Source organism: Orycteropus afer, unplaced genomic scaffold (genome assembly GCF_000298275.1).
Source record: "Orycteropus afer afer isolate SDZICR_OR568_19922 unplaced genomic scaffold, OryAfe1.0 scaffold00011, whole genome shotgun sequence".
NCBI lineage: Eukaryota > Metazoa > Chordata > Mammalia > Tubulidentata > Orycteropodidae > Orycteropus > Orycteropus afer.
The window spans coordinates 13,663,114-13,679,939 of NW_006921598.1; the positions used below are offsets into that span (position 1 = coordinate 13,663,114).

At 32.8% G+C, this 16,826-nt stretch overlaps 1 protein-coding gene across 1 annotated transcript in view; it reads left to right on the forward strand.

Moving 5' to 3' along the window:
• Positions 1 to 16,826, forward strand: part of SNX14 (sorting nexin 14) — a 172,516-nt gene that overhangs the window by 73,290 nt on the left and 82,400 nt on the right. Inside the window, exons 8-16 of the mRNA XM_007951122.2 lie at positions 4,282 to 4,438; positions 5,426 to 5,501; positions 5,772 to 5,816; positions 5,924 to 6,004; positions 6,105 to 6,219; positions 11,072 to 11,227; positions 11,600 to 11,724; positions 12,205 to 12,263; positions 14,544 to 14,570. Of these exons, the coding sequence (XP_007949313.1) occupies positions 4,282 to 4,438; positions 5,426 to 5,501; positions 5,772 to 5,816; positions 5,924 to 6,004; positions 6,105 to 6,219; positions 11,072 to 11,227; positions 11,600 to 11,724; positions 12,205 to 12,263; positions 14,544 to 14,570 (841 nt within the window). The remainder of the gene's footprint in view (positions 1 to 4,281; positions 4,439 to 5,425; positions 5,502 to 5,771; positions 5,817 to 5,923; positions 6,005 to 6,104; positions 6,220 to 11,071; positions 11,228 to 11,599; positions 11,725 to 12,204; positions 12,264 to 14,543; positions 14,571 to 16,826) is intronic.

Here is a 16,826-nt window from a genome sequence, read left to right on the forward strand (position 1 = left end):
AGGTGGAACAATGTTTTGTATAGTATGTTATGCCAGTTGGGCTTGATGTCCCCTGCGACTATGGTCCCAAGCCTGCAGGATCATCTTTTCGGTTGCTCTGGGCAGCTGGCTGTTACCAAGCAATGACCATAACCTTGCCCCTTGTCAGCTCTACTATACACCTGGGAATTCTGATCATTCACATACCAAGGCTGTAAATCTTTATGGAAGCAGACTGCCTCATCTTTCTGCTGTGGAGCAGCTGGTGGTTTTGAACCTCAGACTTTATAAATATAGACAGGTCTATTTGACTGAAATTTATTGTGAGTCTTTGCAAGAGAGGGGTTGTTAATTTGCTACTACAAATCATGTTATAAAGGGGTTCTCACTTACAAAATAACTAGAAAATGCTGAATTGGATTCTTTAATAACATTGTTATTAATAAAAGCCATAGAAGTAAAAGGCTTGATAATTAGGAGGATTTTATTTTTATTCAGATATCCTGATGTTCTAAATATAAATATAAGTGAGTTATATAGACTTATAAGTAGGGTTTCAGTTTTTTGATTTTTAATTTTAACCTTCTTTCAAATTTCGTTTCTTTAATGTATGACTTTGTTTTCTAAATGCTTTCACCCCACAATTGTGCCTAATTCAAGAAATAATAAACAGTAATGATTAAGTAATAGTGACTAAAAGTTTCTCTTTTCATCTGTAGTTACTCTTTCTCTCTCGGTGTTCTTTGCCTAATTAATCTCTTGAGAATAGGGATTTATATAGAAGTGTTCTGTTTATGTAAGTACAACCATGGTCCTTCAAAATGTTGAGGTACTACTGGTTTAATTTAAATTCAGTAATAATTGTGCAGAAGGATACCACACCATTCTTTATCCTACTGATTTTTCTTTGTTATGAATTCTTTGGACTTTTTTTTTGTGGTTTGAAAACTACTTAGGATTACATAGGATTAACTCAGGCTCTGTTCTCCAGCATATGTATTTTGCTTATATATTCCTAATTTAATTTAAGGTGTTTTTTCCCTATATTATTTTTATTTTTGCTTGATCTCTTTAATTCTTATTACCTTGTTGTTGTGTGTTGTTGAGTTAATTCAAACTTGTAGTGACCCTATATGACAAAGTAAAACTGCTTCATAGGGTTTGCTAGGCTGCAGTCTTACAGGAGCAGATTGCCAGATCTTTCTCACATGGAGCCCCTGGGTGGGTTCGAACTCCTGATCTTTCTGTTAGCAGCTGAAAGCTTTAATGATTATACCATATCTCATGTCTAAGAGATCTTAAGTAGATTTCTATCTAATGATTTAATTTATACATTTAAATTATTTGTGAATATTTAACCACACCAAACACTATAAATAATTATGTATTTTACTCCACTTACCTACCAGTTCATCATAATGTGGTGGCTTTTATGTTGCTGTGATGCTGCAAGCTATTCCACTGGTATTTCAGATACCAGCAAGGTCAGTCATGGTGGACAGGTTTCAGTGGAGCTTCCAGACTAAGAGTAGGAAAAAGGATATGGTCAAGTCCAGTTCTGAAACAATTGGCCACTGAAAACTTTATGAATAGGTGGGAAACATTGTCTAATATAGTACTAAAAGATGAGCCCCTCAGATTGAAAGGCACTTAAATGTGACTGGGGAAGAGCTGCCTCTTTAAAGTAGAGCTAACCTTAATGATGTAGATGGAGTAAAGCTTTCAGGACCTTCATTTGCATATGTGGTATGACTCAAAATGAGAAGAAACAGCTACAAACATCCATTAATAATCGGAACGTGGAGTGTATGAAGTATGAATGTAGGAAAATTTAAAGTTGTAAAAATGAGATGGAATGCTTTTAAAGATCAATATCCTAGGAATTAGTGAGGTGAAATGAACTGGTGTTGACCATTTTTTGAATCAGACAATCATATTGTCTCCTACGCTGGATATGACCAATGGAAGAGGAATAGCATCACAGTGATCATCAAAAATAACATTTCAAGATCTGTCCTGAAGTGCAGTGCTGCAGTGATAGGATGATAATATTCACACGCGTACAAGGGAGACCAGTTAATACAACTATTATTCAAATTGTGCACTGACTACTAAAGCCAAAGATGAAGAAATTGAAGATTTTTACCAACTTCTGAAGTCTGAAATTGACCAAAGATGTAATCAAGATGTATCGATTATTACTGGTGATTGGAATACGAAAGTTGGAAAGAAAGAAAAGAATCATCGGTAGTTTGAAAAATGGCCTTGATGATAGAAGTGACACCAGAGATTGCATGATAAAATTTTGTAAGACCAACGACTTACTCATTGCAAATACCTTTTCTCAACAACATATATGGCTGATATCCTGTGGAATTGCTAGATGGAATACACAGGAATCAAATTGACTACATCTGTGGAAAGAGATGATAGAGAAGCTTAATATCAGTCAGAACAAGACCAGGAGCTGACTTTGAAACATACCATCAATTGCTCCTATTCAAGTTGAACAAAATGAAAACAAGTCCATGAGAGTCAAAGTAGAACCTTGACTATATCCCACCTGAGTATGGAGACCATCTAAAGAATAGATTTGACACATTGACCACCAGTGACTGCATACCAGGTGAATTGTGAGATGACATCAAGAACATCATACATGAAGAAAGCAAAGGGTCATTAAAAAGATAGAAAGGAAGAAAAGGCCAAAATGGGTGTCAGATGAGATTCTGAAACTTGCCCTTAAACAGAGAGTAGCTAAAGTGAATGTAAGAAATTGTGAGATAAATAGGTGAACAGAAGATTTCAAAGGGTGGCTGGAGAAGACAAAGTGAAGTATTGTAATGAAATGTGCAAAGACCTGGAGTTAGAAAACCAAAAAGGAAGAACATGCTCGGCATTTCTCAAGCTGAGAGAACTGAAGAAAAAATTCAAGCCTTGAATTGCAATATTGAAGGATTCTTTGAACGAATTATTAAATGAGACCAGGAGTATCAATAGAAGATGGAATACACAGAATCACTGTACCAAAAATAATAGGTTGATGTTCAGGTATTTTGGGAGGTAGCATATGATTAAGCCAGTGGTATTGAAGGAAGAAGTCCAAGCTGTGTGAAAGAATTGACTAAAAACATGACTGCAGGAGTTGATGGAATACCCATTGAGATGTTTCAACAAATGGATGCAGCACTGGTGGCACCAGGAAATTCAGAGTATAACTACCTGGCTGACTGGAATAGATCGATATTTGTGCCCATTCCAAAGAAAGGTGACCCAAGAGAATGTGGAACAATATCATTAATATCATATGCAAGTAAAATTTTGCTAAAGATAATTAAAAAAACATTTGCAGCAGTATATTGTCAGGGAACTTCCAGATACACAAGCTGGATTCAGAAGGGGACGTGGAATGAGGGATATCATTGCTGATGTCAGATGGATCTTGGCTGAAAGCAGAGAATACCATTCCAGATGTTTACCTTTGTTTTATTGACTGTGTGAAGGCATTCAACTGTGTGGATCATAACAAGTTATGGATAACATTGCACGGAATGCAGAAGATAGAAGTATGACTTACCTTTGCACCTGGTCTTTAGGGGTCTTTAAAAAGCAACTACAAGAGTATTAATTTAAATATATTGGTTCAATGCCTGGCCTTTAAAAAGTTTTTCTATTATAATGTAATATTATAAGTTATAATATAACTTTTGTAATCAGTTTATTACATAATTTATTATTTATTAAGTAATCTTATTAGCCTCCTACCTTAAATAGTTTTACATTTTCTGTGTTGTGGTGTCTGGGCAGAAAATAACAGAACTTAATGAAGGAAGTCATAGTTTCTATGCTGTAATTGCATTAGAAGATTACTTTGGTGATACTGATGTGACATCAGATACAATTAAAGAATTTTGGAAAGGGTACTTTTGTATTTGGAGCTGAAGAATAAGATACACTATTTAATAATAGTGGTCATCTATGTGCTGGAAGACATTTGCTGTAGTTTTCTGTTTTTATCATTTGCTTTTGTTACTTAATGTTAATTTATAAAGTTAGTGACATGAATTGAAATTTTTGTTGGCTAAGTGTATACGAGTAGTTTTATAAATTTACTGCAAAATAAACAAACTTACAGCAAAGAGGGATTTCTGTCTTTAAATCCAGTTTATGACAAATTTCCCTGTGGAATAAATAGTGGAAAACGAGGAAGACAAGATAAAGAATGACTAGGTTAAATGATTTTCTGTTTGTTAGTGGAAATTTATTTAATGTTACTTGTTTCCTTTTTGTCTATATTTGCAGTGAAAAATACAGAATTTTTACAGCAGGCTGCTTTAGAAGAATATGGTCCAGAGCTTCATGTGGCTTTGAGAAGTCGAAGAGATGAATTACATTATTTAAGGAAACTTACTGAACTACTTTTTCCTTATATTCTTCCTCCTAAAGCAACAGATTGCAGGTATAATAGACTAGAAAATCTCATAGCTGTATTTGTGTATTATGCCTTATATAGCTTATTATTCCTGATCATAGTAGGGGTACACTGAAACTTGAAGTTAGCCTATGATGTGAGTAGTTTTTCATTTTTAAAAAAAGTGTAGTTTATCCAGTCTTAAAATGCAATTTAAGTGTTATACATGGTGTATGGTGCTGCTTAGAATTTTTTCTTGAAACAAAGGAAATAATAAATATGAAACAATTAATTTTATTGTTAGTAATCATACTTTGTTATTTTCTTGATGTTCCTATTTAAAAATACGCACATAGTAACTCACATTAACAAAAATGCTCTGAACAGACCATCAAAACAAGTTAGGATTTTAAGAGATCCATCTGGGAAGAACGATCAGCTCATCTAGTCAGTCCTTCCGTTTTCTAGCAGGACCATGTTTAGGTTCCAAAAAGTTGCCTTGTTTCTTTTACACGAAACCTTAGAAGAGAAACCCATGGCTTGTTTTCAGTGATTGAAATATTATTTTATTTACAGTTTTTAATTTATTTTTTAAATATTTTACTTTACTATTGAACGTATTCTGTTTTAAATATTTATAATATTAATTTCAAATATAATCAAAAGGTACATCCTAACATTAAACATTAGTTTTAAATACCAATTTTTAAATAGGTTAAACATTTAAAATATTCCTAGGCAGGAAGTGTTTCCTAATGTTTGCCCAAGTTCCCCATGCTAAGCAAACACCTTTTTTTCTCTTAAATCGTAATTGTCTTTTACCAAGCAAAGACTATGTCCTTGCTGTTCAAGGTGTGATCTGTGGACTAGCAGCATTACTGGGAGGTTGTTAGAAATGTATTGTCTTGAGACTTACTCCAGACCAACTGATTCATAATTTGTATTTTAATAGGATCTCCACGTAATTCATATGTACTTGAAAGGTAAGAATTGCTGTTTGTCACTGAATATATACAATTGTTTTTTTTTTTCCAGATCCCTGACCTTACTTATAAGAGAGATCCTGTCTGGTTCTGTGTTCCTTCCTTCTTTGGATTTCCTAGCTGATCCAGTAAGATTTAGAAGAAGCAGAATATTTCATGAACATTTTAAATGCTAAAGCCAGAATAGCTTTTCATTGCTCATTTTCACAAAGGGTGAAAACCTGCATTGTAGATTTAAAAAGTGTTATCCATCTGTAATACATAAGTGTGGATGCTTTGACATTATTTTATTTGTTTTTTCATTTTTCTGGAAACTTTCATAATGGGATAAACATCTTCAGAATTCAGGGCAGATGGTAGTAATGGAATCATTCTGACCTTTTATTATTTTCCATTAGGATACTGTGAATCATTTGCTTATCATCTTCATAGATGATAGTCCAGTGAGTATTGAACATACTAGAAAATATTTCAGATTGCATTGAATTTTTATTCGTGTGTCAAATCAAGTCGGAATTTTTCTGAATTTATTGATTTTCTTTTTGCAAAGCCTGAGAAAGCAACTGAACCTGCTTCCCCTTTGGTTCCATTCTTGCAGAAATTTGCAGAACCTAGAAATAAAAAGCCATCTGTAAGTATTTTCAGCAGTAACTCCTATTACTTTTGATATAAACAATTTTGTAAAGTATTTATATAGCCTTAACTTACTATTCCTCTTATGTTGTGTCAAGGTTTTGAAGTTAGAATTGAAGGAAATCAGAGAGCAACAAGATCTTTTATTTCGTTTTATGAACTTTCTGAAACAAGAAGGAGCAGTGCATGTTTTGCAGTTTTGTCTGACTGTGGGTAAGGCTTACTTGCATGCTTTACCAAAATCATTTTTAAACTTTTTAATTTATTTGACTATTTAGATCAGATCCTGTGTTGTTGTAGTCATCTATCATTGTACTAAATTTTATTTCATTTATTAGATATGAAGAGCACCTGTGAGTTTTTCCCAAGCGTGTACTCCTTTCTAGACCAGAGAAGAATGACATAATCCTTAACTAACTTCAATAAAATCCTGTTAGTAGGAAAAAATCACTAAAATTTCAGTATAATGAAAATATAGTGAGGACTCAATAACCAGTATCAACAGAACTTTGCTACAGTTTTTGTTAAAGATTATTGGTTATAAATTCTGTAACATCGTAGATTGTTGGGTTTATGAGAAATTTGTGAACTATCTGTGAGAAGATTGATTTTGTAAATCTACCCAATTACTTTTTAAATACAGCTTTTAAAAAATTGAGGTATAATTTACACAGAGTAAAATGTAGGGAACTTAATGTACCATTTCATAGGTTTTAACATGTATCTACACATCTGTGTAACTTACACTTTTACCAAGATATAGAGTGTTTCCGTTACTCCAGAAAGTTCCCTTGGTGACCTTCCCAAATGATCCACTCCAGCCAACCTCCATCTTTGCCACAGCAATCATTAGTCTCATTCTCTCACCATAGATTTATTATTGCCTATTCAGTTTCATCACATGAATGGAATCACATTTATGTATACTCTTTTGTGCCTGGCTTCCATTCACTTGGGATAATGCTTTCTAAGATTCATCCATGTTGTTGTGTATATCAGTAGTTCTTCAGTTCTGAACAATATTCCATTGTATGACTATACTACAGTTTGTTGATGCATTCTTATAGATGGGATCTGGACTGCTTCCACTTCAGTACTATTATGAAAAAGCATGTGAATATTCTTGTATGGGCTTTCTCTGGGTTTGTGTTTAATAACTTGAGAGTAGAATTGATGGGCCATAGTGTGGATACATGTTTGCTTTTATAAGACGCTGCCAGATTGTTTTCTACATTGGTTATGGTGTAGTGGGTAAGGCATTTGACTGCTAAGCAGAAGGTCAGGGTTCAAACCTACCAGCTGCTCTGTGGGAGGAAGATGAAGCAATCTACTTCTGTAAAGATTTACAGCCTTGGAAATCAAATGGGGATTGCTATGAGTTGGAATCAACTCAATGGCAGTAGGATTTTTTTTTTTTAGTAATGTATGTAAGTTCTGTTTGCTGCACATCATCACCAAAATTAGATGTGATCCATCTTTTTAATTTTAGATCTTCTAGTGGGTATATGGTACAATCTCACTATGACCTTAATTTGTCTCTCTCTAATGACTAATGAAAGGAGCTCTGGTGGCACTGTGGTTAAAGCATTGGACTGCTGACAAAAAGGTCAGCAGTTCAAACCCACCAGCCCTTCTGTGGGAGAATGATGGGGAGTCTGCTTTCATAAAGATTTACAGCCTTGGAAACCCTATGGGGAAGTTCTACTCTTTTTCAGAGGGTCGCTATGAGTTGGAAGCTACTAGATGGCAATAGATTTTGGGTTTAATGACTAATGATGTTGAACTCTAGATACATCAAGTGCTTATTGGCCATTTGAATATTTTATGTAAGTGTTTGCCCATCTTTTATTGAATTATTTTTCTTTTTTGTTACTTAATTGTAGGAGTTCTTTATATTCTGGAAGCAAGTCTTTTATCATATATATCATGAATATTTGCTTTGAGACTGGTTTATCTCTTCATTTTCTGAATAGTGTCTTGTGATAAGCAAAACTTATTTATTTATTTATTTAGGCTTTATTTATTTATTTATTTTTTAAACATTAAGGTTTTATATTCTCCATATTACTTTCTTGTTGTCTTGGTATCTTTCCCCCTAGCTTTTTTTTTTTTTTTTTAATTGTGATTTGGGTGAAGATTTAAAAACTTTTTTATTTTGATGAAGTCCAGTATATCAGTTTTTTACTTTATGGTTAATGTTTTCTCTGACCACCATTAGAAATCTTTGGCTTCCCTAAGGCAAGATGATATTTGCTTATTTTTCCTCTAGATGCTTTATAGTTTTAGCTTTTGCATGTGTAGGTCTATGACCTATCTTGAAATCATTTTTCTGCTGGCATTAGGTTAATTTTTTTTCCATATGGGGGTATTTATATTCCCAGTACTCATTTTCAAAGAGACATTTCTTTCCCACCTTGAATTACTTTGGCACCTTTGTCAAATCATATGTGGGGCCATTTCTAGACTCTGTTCTTTTCCATTAATTTATGTGCTTATTCTTTTGCCAATACCAATCTTGATTACTTTGGCTCTGTAGTAAGTCTCAGGAGCTCTGGTAGCGTAGTGCCTAAGGCACTTGACTGCTAATCAGAAGGCTGGCAGTTCAAACTCACAGGCCATTCCTCGGAAGGAAGGTTGGACAATCTACTTCCATAGTGATATCCTCTCAGAAACCCAAGGAGGGGTTGTTATGAGTCGGGTCTGACTTGATGGAACATAACATGTTTTTTACTCATGTAGTGATTGTTCAGAGATTACAGTATGCATTTTTCACTTACCACAATTTCAAAAAATATTTTGTTGCTTCAGGAACAATGTAAGAATCTTGTAACAGTGCACTTTAAATTATTCCCTTTCTGTTAATTGTGCTCTTGTTGGCATCCATTTTGATTCTATGTAGGCTGTATACCCAATAGCCCATTGTTATTTCTTCTTTTAATAGTCTACAATTTTCTGTACACAAACATGCACATGCACACACACACTTAAAAAGGCCCTTATAGTTGTTAGCAGATTTCTCTTTCTGGTACTCTTCATTCCTTTCTGTAGAATCAATTTTCTATCTGGTATCAATTTTCTTCTGACTAAAGAAATCCTTTTACCATTTCTTGTAGTACAGATCTGCTGGAGGCAAATTGTTAGCTTTTGTCTGTCTGAAAAGATGTTTATCTTATCTTCATATATATGTATTGTGATAATTTAATATTATTTTAGGTGAAGATTTACAATGTGAACTATGTTTTCATTTATCAATTTTTATGCAGGTTGTTCCTTGACATTGGTTATAGTTTACACATTGTGTCAGCATTATCATTATTTCCATTCTTTTTGTTCTTTTCCCACTGATCTAGCTTCCTTTCCCCTCCTTGCCTTCTCATCTTTGCTTTTGGGTAAATGTTTCATGTAGTTAATTGTTTCAGGGACACATTACTTACAGGTGACATTATTTATTTTATAATCCAATCTATTGTTTACCTTCAGGAATGGTTTTAGTTCTAGGTTAAAAGGGTATCCTAGGGCAATAGTCTTGGGGTTCTTCCAGTCTCTATCAGTCTAGTAAGTCTGGTCTTTTTTTTTATTAATTTGAGTTTAGTTCTACATTTTTCTCCCATTCTAACTGAGACCTTTCATTGTGTCCCTGGTTCAGAATGGTCCGTGGTGGTTTAAGTTTAGAAGAGGCTATGTGGGCTATCTTTTCCATGGGCTATTAGTCGTGTGGACTAGTTTCTTCCTTGTGTCTTTGGTATCCTTCATTTTCTTTTACTCCAAATGAGTAGAAATGAATAGTTGTATCTTCTTGTCTTCGTCTTTGAAGGGTATTTTAACTAGATATGGAACTCTATGTTGACAGGGTTTTTTTTTTTTTCTTTCATCCCTTTTAAATCATTACTCCATTGTCTTCTGGATGCTGTTATTTCTAATGAGAAATCAGCTGTCATTCTTATGTTTGTTCCACTGTGCATAATATATCCATTTTCCCTGACAACTTCTACAATTTTCTCTTTATTTTTGTTTTTTAGCAATTTGACTATCTTATTTATTCTGCTTGGATTTTACTAAGCTTCTTGAATATGAGGGTTGAGGTCTTTTCATCAATTTTGAAAACTCTTGGCTGTTACCTCTTCATATATCTCCTCCACTTTCTGCTCCTTTTCTTCTGGGACTCCAGTTATATACATGTTAAGTCTGGTGGCATAGTGCCTAAGGCATTTGACTGCTAACCAGAAGGCTTGTGGTTCAAACCCACTAGCCACTCCTCAGAAAGACGATTGGGTGATCTACTTCCGTAGTGATACCACCTCAGAAACCAAAGGAGGGGTTACTATGAGTTGGATCTGATTTGACAGCAGCGATTTTTTTTTTTTTTTAAATCATTTGCTATTGTTTTTAACAGATCAAATTTAAAGATCTTAGGTGTTCTGTTCCAGGTTTTTTGTTTGCTTTAAAACTCCATTTTTTCTTTGAGTTTTAATTAGGATAATCAAGAATTAAGGGGCAAGCTGCCTAATAACATTTAAAAAGGCAGTCAATATTTTGGCTATTCTACCATTTGGCATTTGTTAAAAAAAAAAAAAAAAAAAGATTCAGTTTTTAAACTCTAAGTTCCACACTAGTCTTCAGCCTCCATACTAAAGGAAATTAGTGTTAAAAATAGTGATTGGAACTTTAGAAAGTCTTGGTTTTCATAGTTATTTAATGAACCAGATTTCAAAATACTAGAAGACCATTGGTATGAGAAATTCACCCAATACGTTCTTTAAGGAAAATTTTAGAAATGTGTTATGTTTGCCATGATAAATTTTAGCAAATTTGTATTACTATGCGCATACGTATTTTATACTAAAATAGAAAATATTTGGTTAACTGAGGTTTCCTTTCATTTGAGTAGTTATTTAACTCCCAATTAAATCTTTTTTTTTAAATGATGAATTTTAAAAAAATGATGAATTAGATGGCTTATAATTGCTACTTTTAATATTAATTACAGTTAGAATGGGAAAATGAAGTTTTCACAAATATCATATTAAAGTAATTCATTTTTCTTACTCTTTTCTTTCTTTGCTAGAGGAATTCAATGATAGAATTTTGAGACCAGAATTATCAAATGATGAAATGCTATCTCTTCATGGAGAATTACAGAAGATTTATAAAACATACTGTTTGGATGAAAGTATTGATAAGATTAGATTTGATCCCTTCATTGTAGAGGAGATTCAAAGAAGTAAGTCAAAGATGATGATAGGAATGAGTTCTGTAGCTCTTTCATAATTTGCAAAGAAGTTTCCCAAATATTCTCTGTGTAATATTTTAACAGCTATGTGAGGTACATGGGCAGTTATTTATTATCTTCCTTTACTGATGAGACAAAAACTTTGGTGAAAAACTTACTCTCAATTCACATAAATACTGTATTAGAGCTGGAATTTGGTTGGTCAGATTTCTCACTCTAGTAGTGTGTCTTCTACACCTTACAGTGGAGTTTTTGCAAAACATAGTTTTAGAACTGCTTGTCATTACCATGCATTTTAGACCAGTATATAATGTATCTATGCTATTCTTTAATAATTTCTACAATAGATTATTTTTTAAATAGTTGCAGAAGGCCCATATATAGATGTCGTGAAACTTCAAACTATGAGATGTCTTTTTGAAGCATATGAACATGTACTTTCTCTCTTGGAAAATGTGTTTACTCCTATGTTCTGCCACAGCGATGAAGTAAGTAAAAATATTAATTTTGTCTGAGGATTTTTATATAAAATTTAATATTGGCTCTGATATCATTAAATAAGTGATTCAAGTAATAAACATAAAAAAATGAAACAAGATTAATTAAAAAAGTGAATATTCTTTTGTACTGAATAACTTAATGGAGATCAGAAGTTAATTGTGAAAACAATTCTCCACACCAAAACCAGGTTTTTATTTATGTGACTAGATATATTGGGATCATATTGATACACCTGATTTTGTCATGTGCCTGAGATGTTTTGTAGTAGAGCAATGATGCAAAAACATCATTCTTCTTCTATACAAACTATTTTACCAAACTGTGGAAATCAAAGAGCCTGATTATCTTCGTTTGTAATATTTTAATCCTTATTCACTTGATTTAAATAACTGTCTCTTTAAACTAGGAAATAGTAAGGTAAAGTAACATGTTCAGTGTCAAATATTAAATTATACTTATTTTTGTAGTATTTCAGACAACTTTTAAGAGGTGCAGAATCACCAACACGAAATTCAAAATTCAACAGGTGTGTATTTTCAACCATACTTATATTTTGCTTTTGAACTTGTTTATGCTAACCAGTCCTGTGATAGAATTTTATTGTCTATTTTTCTGAATGAATATGTGGTTTCAGTGCTATTTGAGTAGACAAAACATTTTATTAATGAATTGTAGTACTAAACTACCTATGTTGTTGTTTTGCTCTGTGCTGTTGAGTAGATGCCAACTCATAGCAAGCATACAGAACAGAGTAGAAGTGGCTTAGAGGGTTTCTTAGGTTTTAATATTTATGGGAGCTGATCACCAGGTCTTTTCTCTTGTGGAGTCATTGGTGAGTTTGAACTGCAGCCCTTTTGATTAGCAGCTGAGTACTTAACCATTGCACAATCAGGGCTCCTTGAACTACATATAACAACTTAAAAATGCCTGAAGTTCTTTTAGAAAAATTAATGAGGTACGTACTGTTGGCTTGTCAGTCTCATAATTAATATATATCATAGCTTGATTACTTGTTTTCTGGGGGACCGTAGACTACATACGTAATTAAATTTACAGATAACCCAAAATTTTAGACAGTAACATTTTTTCAGAGAAAACTTTTTACTAGAGTGGTTACAAAACTTAAATTTTTCTCCTTATCCCTTCTGGCTCTCTGGAAATGTAAGTGAACAGTTAAATGACCTAGAGAAAGTTTATAGATGAGAGAAGCTTTATCATGTCCTGAGACGCTTTATCAGAACATAGTTAAATGTCCTGATTTGTCTTTACATTGTTGTATGTACAAAATTAAATGTATAAATAAATGTGAGATGTGGTTCAGAGAAAGAAGTAAGTAGAATAACAAATGAAGCAGTTTTTCAGTCAGTAAAAAGAAAAATGTGAAAACCTCAGCCATGGGGAGAATATGTTTCCTTTTTTCACATAACCAAGGGTTGTAAGAATAGATTTGCATTTTTTAAAATGTTGAATATTAATTCTTATGTCACACCTCAGTAGACTAAGTAGTGTATACATATAAACTTTTCTGAAAAGTGGGAATATAATTACTTGTAAAAATATCACTTCTTTAGCTTTTCCTAAGAATTTATATATTATAATGATGAAATACTGACTTTATTTAGAAATAGTCCTACTCTGCTGCTAATTGAAAGGTTGGCAATTTTGAACTCACCCAGTGGCTTCGTGAGAGAAAGACCTGGAGCTCTGTTTCTGTAAAGATCATAGCCAAGAAAACCCTATTGGGACAGCTCTACTCTGTCAGTGGGAGGGTCTCTGTCAGTCACAGTCAACTCAGTGGCACCCAAACACAGCAACACCACCGTGCTTCTTTTAGCATTCTTTGCCCAGTCCAATTGCTTTTTTATTTGAATACCTTTTCAAGGACTTTCATCAAATTTCCCAGCATCACTTTAGAATTTATCTCTGTTTAAGCTATTTGGAGTCTCATACTAATAATGAGCATTATGAAACTCCTGTATAGTAAGTGTCATTTAAGGGGAATTGGTTTTTTGATCTTAAAAACCTGGTTAGTAGCTAAATCTAAGTCAAGGTTATAGCTTGTGAGATGGAAATCTTTTTTGTCACTTTGAGAACACCTAATTTAATTGTCTTCAACATAATAAAACACTTAAATCTAAAATAAACAGGAAGGAAATATGGGTTCTTTTCATTCTGAGTACTGATTATGACCTTTTAAATTGTGTTTTACTTTTACTGACTTTGACAATAACTGTCAGTCTTCTTAGGACTCTGCCCATGATCCAGTTAGCTATATAGAAGAAGTAAAATAATATCTTAACATTAATTCACTGAAAATTTATAATAGCTTTGCTAATTTGCTGTTAAATGACTTAAAACATACAAAAGATTTATATTGATATATTTTATGCCTACATTTTATTTACTAAAAGTAAAATTTTGATGTATATTAGTGTTACTCTATTGTTTTATGTTCCATTACATAACCAAAGCTTAGATTTATAAATTTTTTAATTTAGGGGTCTTTTGTTAACTTTGTTTCTTAGCTTAAATACAGTTTTTAAAATATCTAAAAATATGTAAAGCATGCATGATTATATCTAATATGAACATGTGAATTCTATGTTGGAGAATATAGATTATTCTATGCCAGGTTTTTGGTAGCCCATTCTCTCTGTGCTTTCTACTATATCAACAAGTGGTATGCTTAAAGGAGGGCAAAAATACTTGTAGAGCTTTTTTTAATTTTGTGTTCTAAAATGAAACTTGTTAATGTCTAGGCTTTCTCTCTCTTTCCTTAAGTAATTTAACATATCTGTTATTACAGAGGTAGCCTAAGTTTGGATGACTTTCGGTAAGTGTTGAGACAGCATGTGATTCTTTCCATTATAAATTTTCTGTTTATAAGTCCAGAAAATATACTCAAAGCAGCTTATGTACAACTGAAAAGGAAAAAAAGCAAGACAAAAACTGTACTGTTTACCCTCTTTATATCAGTTATTTGGGATTATCTTTTTAAAACTAGTTTCTATTTTGAGTCTAGATACTCTCCTTTTTGAACTAGCATGTTATATATTGTGTTGTTGTTGTTGTTATGTGCCGTCGAGTCAGCCCTGACTCATAGCGACCCCTCCTTGGGTTTCCGAGGCAGTATCACTACGGAGTAGATTGCCCCATCTTATAAAACTAAAATATCCTGATGCTTTTAAGACACTCTTAATTATTTGTTTTGCCAGTCAGTATCTAATTTATCAAGACTGTTGATGGGGTTGCCATGAGTCAAAATTGACTTGATGGCAACTGGTACTGATGATGGTTTTGCTAAATTATTTTTAGAATTATTTGTGTTTAAATAACCTTTTTTTTTTTTTTTTAAAGCAAGTGTAATAGAGTTTCTCTTATTTCTGGTCATAATCACAAATGAGGTATTTTAAAAATAGTCATTTTCAAAAAGCTCAGTTGTTTTATAATCTAACTAGATTCTGGAGGCAAGCATAAGCTAAAGAAAAAAAATCTGGATTCTAGAGAGTTTAATAATATTTGTCACCATATTCATATTTGTATTTGGAAACATTTTTTCTTTCAGATAGAACTATGTCTACAATTCTGAATTTTTATAAAAACACTAATTGCATGCTTCTTTAAATAAAATAATCTTTATATTTAAGTATTCTTTTTACTACTTACTACTTAATATTAAAGTTTTTCCAATATTAAAGTAATTTAGTTTGCTTCTCTGATATGTAAAATGCCTAGTTCCATCTACTGGTTTATGTATAACTGGATCAGTATACTTTAATTCTAAAATTGCTGCATTATGACAGTAAACAATTTAATTTTACTTGTAAGAATAATTGTTATCCGTTGAGTTGGGCATTCAAAGAATACTTTTCTCACATTTTAATATAGGTATCTATCTTAAGGGGATAGTATTACGTAGAGAGCATGAGTTTTAATTTGGATAAAAGTTATGTTTGTCTTTGCTGATACATGTGGCAGTAGACTCTCATGGAGGAAGTTTTTGCTGATAATTGACTTATGTTTTTGTTGTTTCCTGGCTATTTCTGCTTTTAGAAATTCATTTTTGAAAAACATTGCAAAACCTACAGTTAATACATTTGCTTTTATCCTTATACTCATTGCTAACCCTTTCCTTTTCATTACTTGGATAATTAAGATAATTTACATACTTCATTCCTTTTCTAAATATTTATATGATTAATAAAAACCAAAACCAAACTCACTGATGTTGAGTAGATTTCGATTCATAGCAACCCCTCCTTGGGTTTCCAAGGCAGTATCTTTACAGATGTAAATTGCCCAGTCTTCCTTCTGAGGAGTGGCAGGTGGCTTTGAGCCACCAGCCTCCTGGTTAGCAGTCAAATGCCTTAGGCACTATGCCCTTTATATGATTATAAATTGAATTTTTTAAAAACTTTTGTCAGTAGTAGAGGACAGAATTTTCTTCTGTTCAATGTTTGATCTGAAAATGAAGTATGGGAAGGTCATAGTTTTATATTTTTTCTGTTACATTATGATATTTTAGCAGTACAGTTGTTCCAAATGAATAATCTATTTTGAACATTGATCTTACCACATTTTTGTATGAGTTTATACGCAATCTCTAGATTGTGAACTAGTTCTGTTCCTATGTGTTTTTAAGTTGAATTTGTCTGTAAGTTGGAACAGTTCGATATCGTTCGTACCTCATGTCAGTCAAATATACCTTTCTGTGCATAAAAACATTAAAGAAACATTTGAAGATTTATTAAAATATCTTTAACATAATAAATAATACAGTAATAATAGTAACAGTAATGTTTTGAAGTGTATTGAAAGTAGTGCCTGTTTGTTATTATGTACCTCCAATATATTTTTTTTTTTTTAATTAGAATTTGGGTGAAGACTTACAGAGTAAATTCACTTTTCATAGAGCAGTTCACATATACTTTGTCTCATGTCACTGACCAAAATTTACAATGCAACAGCTCCCTTCCCACTTCCTCCCCATAGTTACTTCCTCCCAGTGTCCATCCCTTCTTACTCTTCTGCACCCTGAGCTATCTCCCTGTGCATAAGCAGCCCTTCCTTCTCCCATGATTGTTCTCTC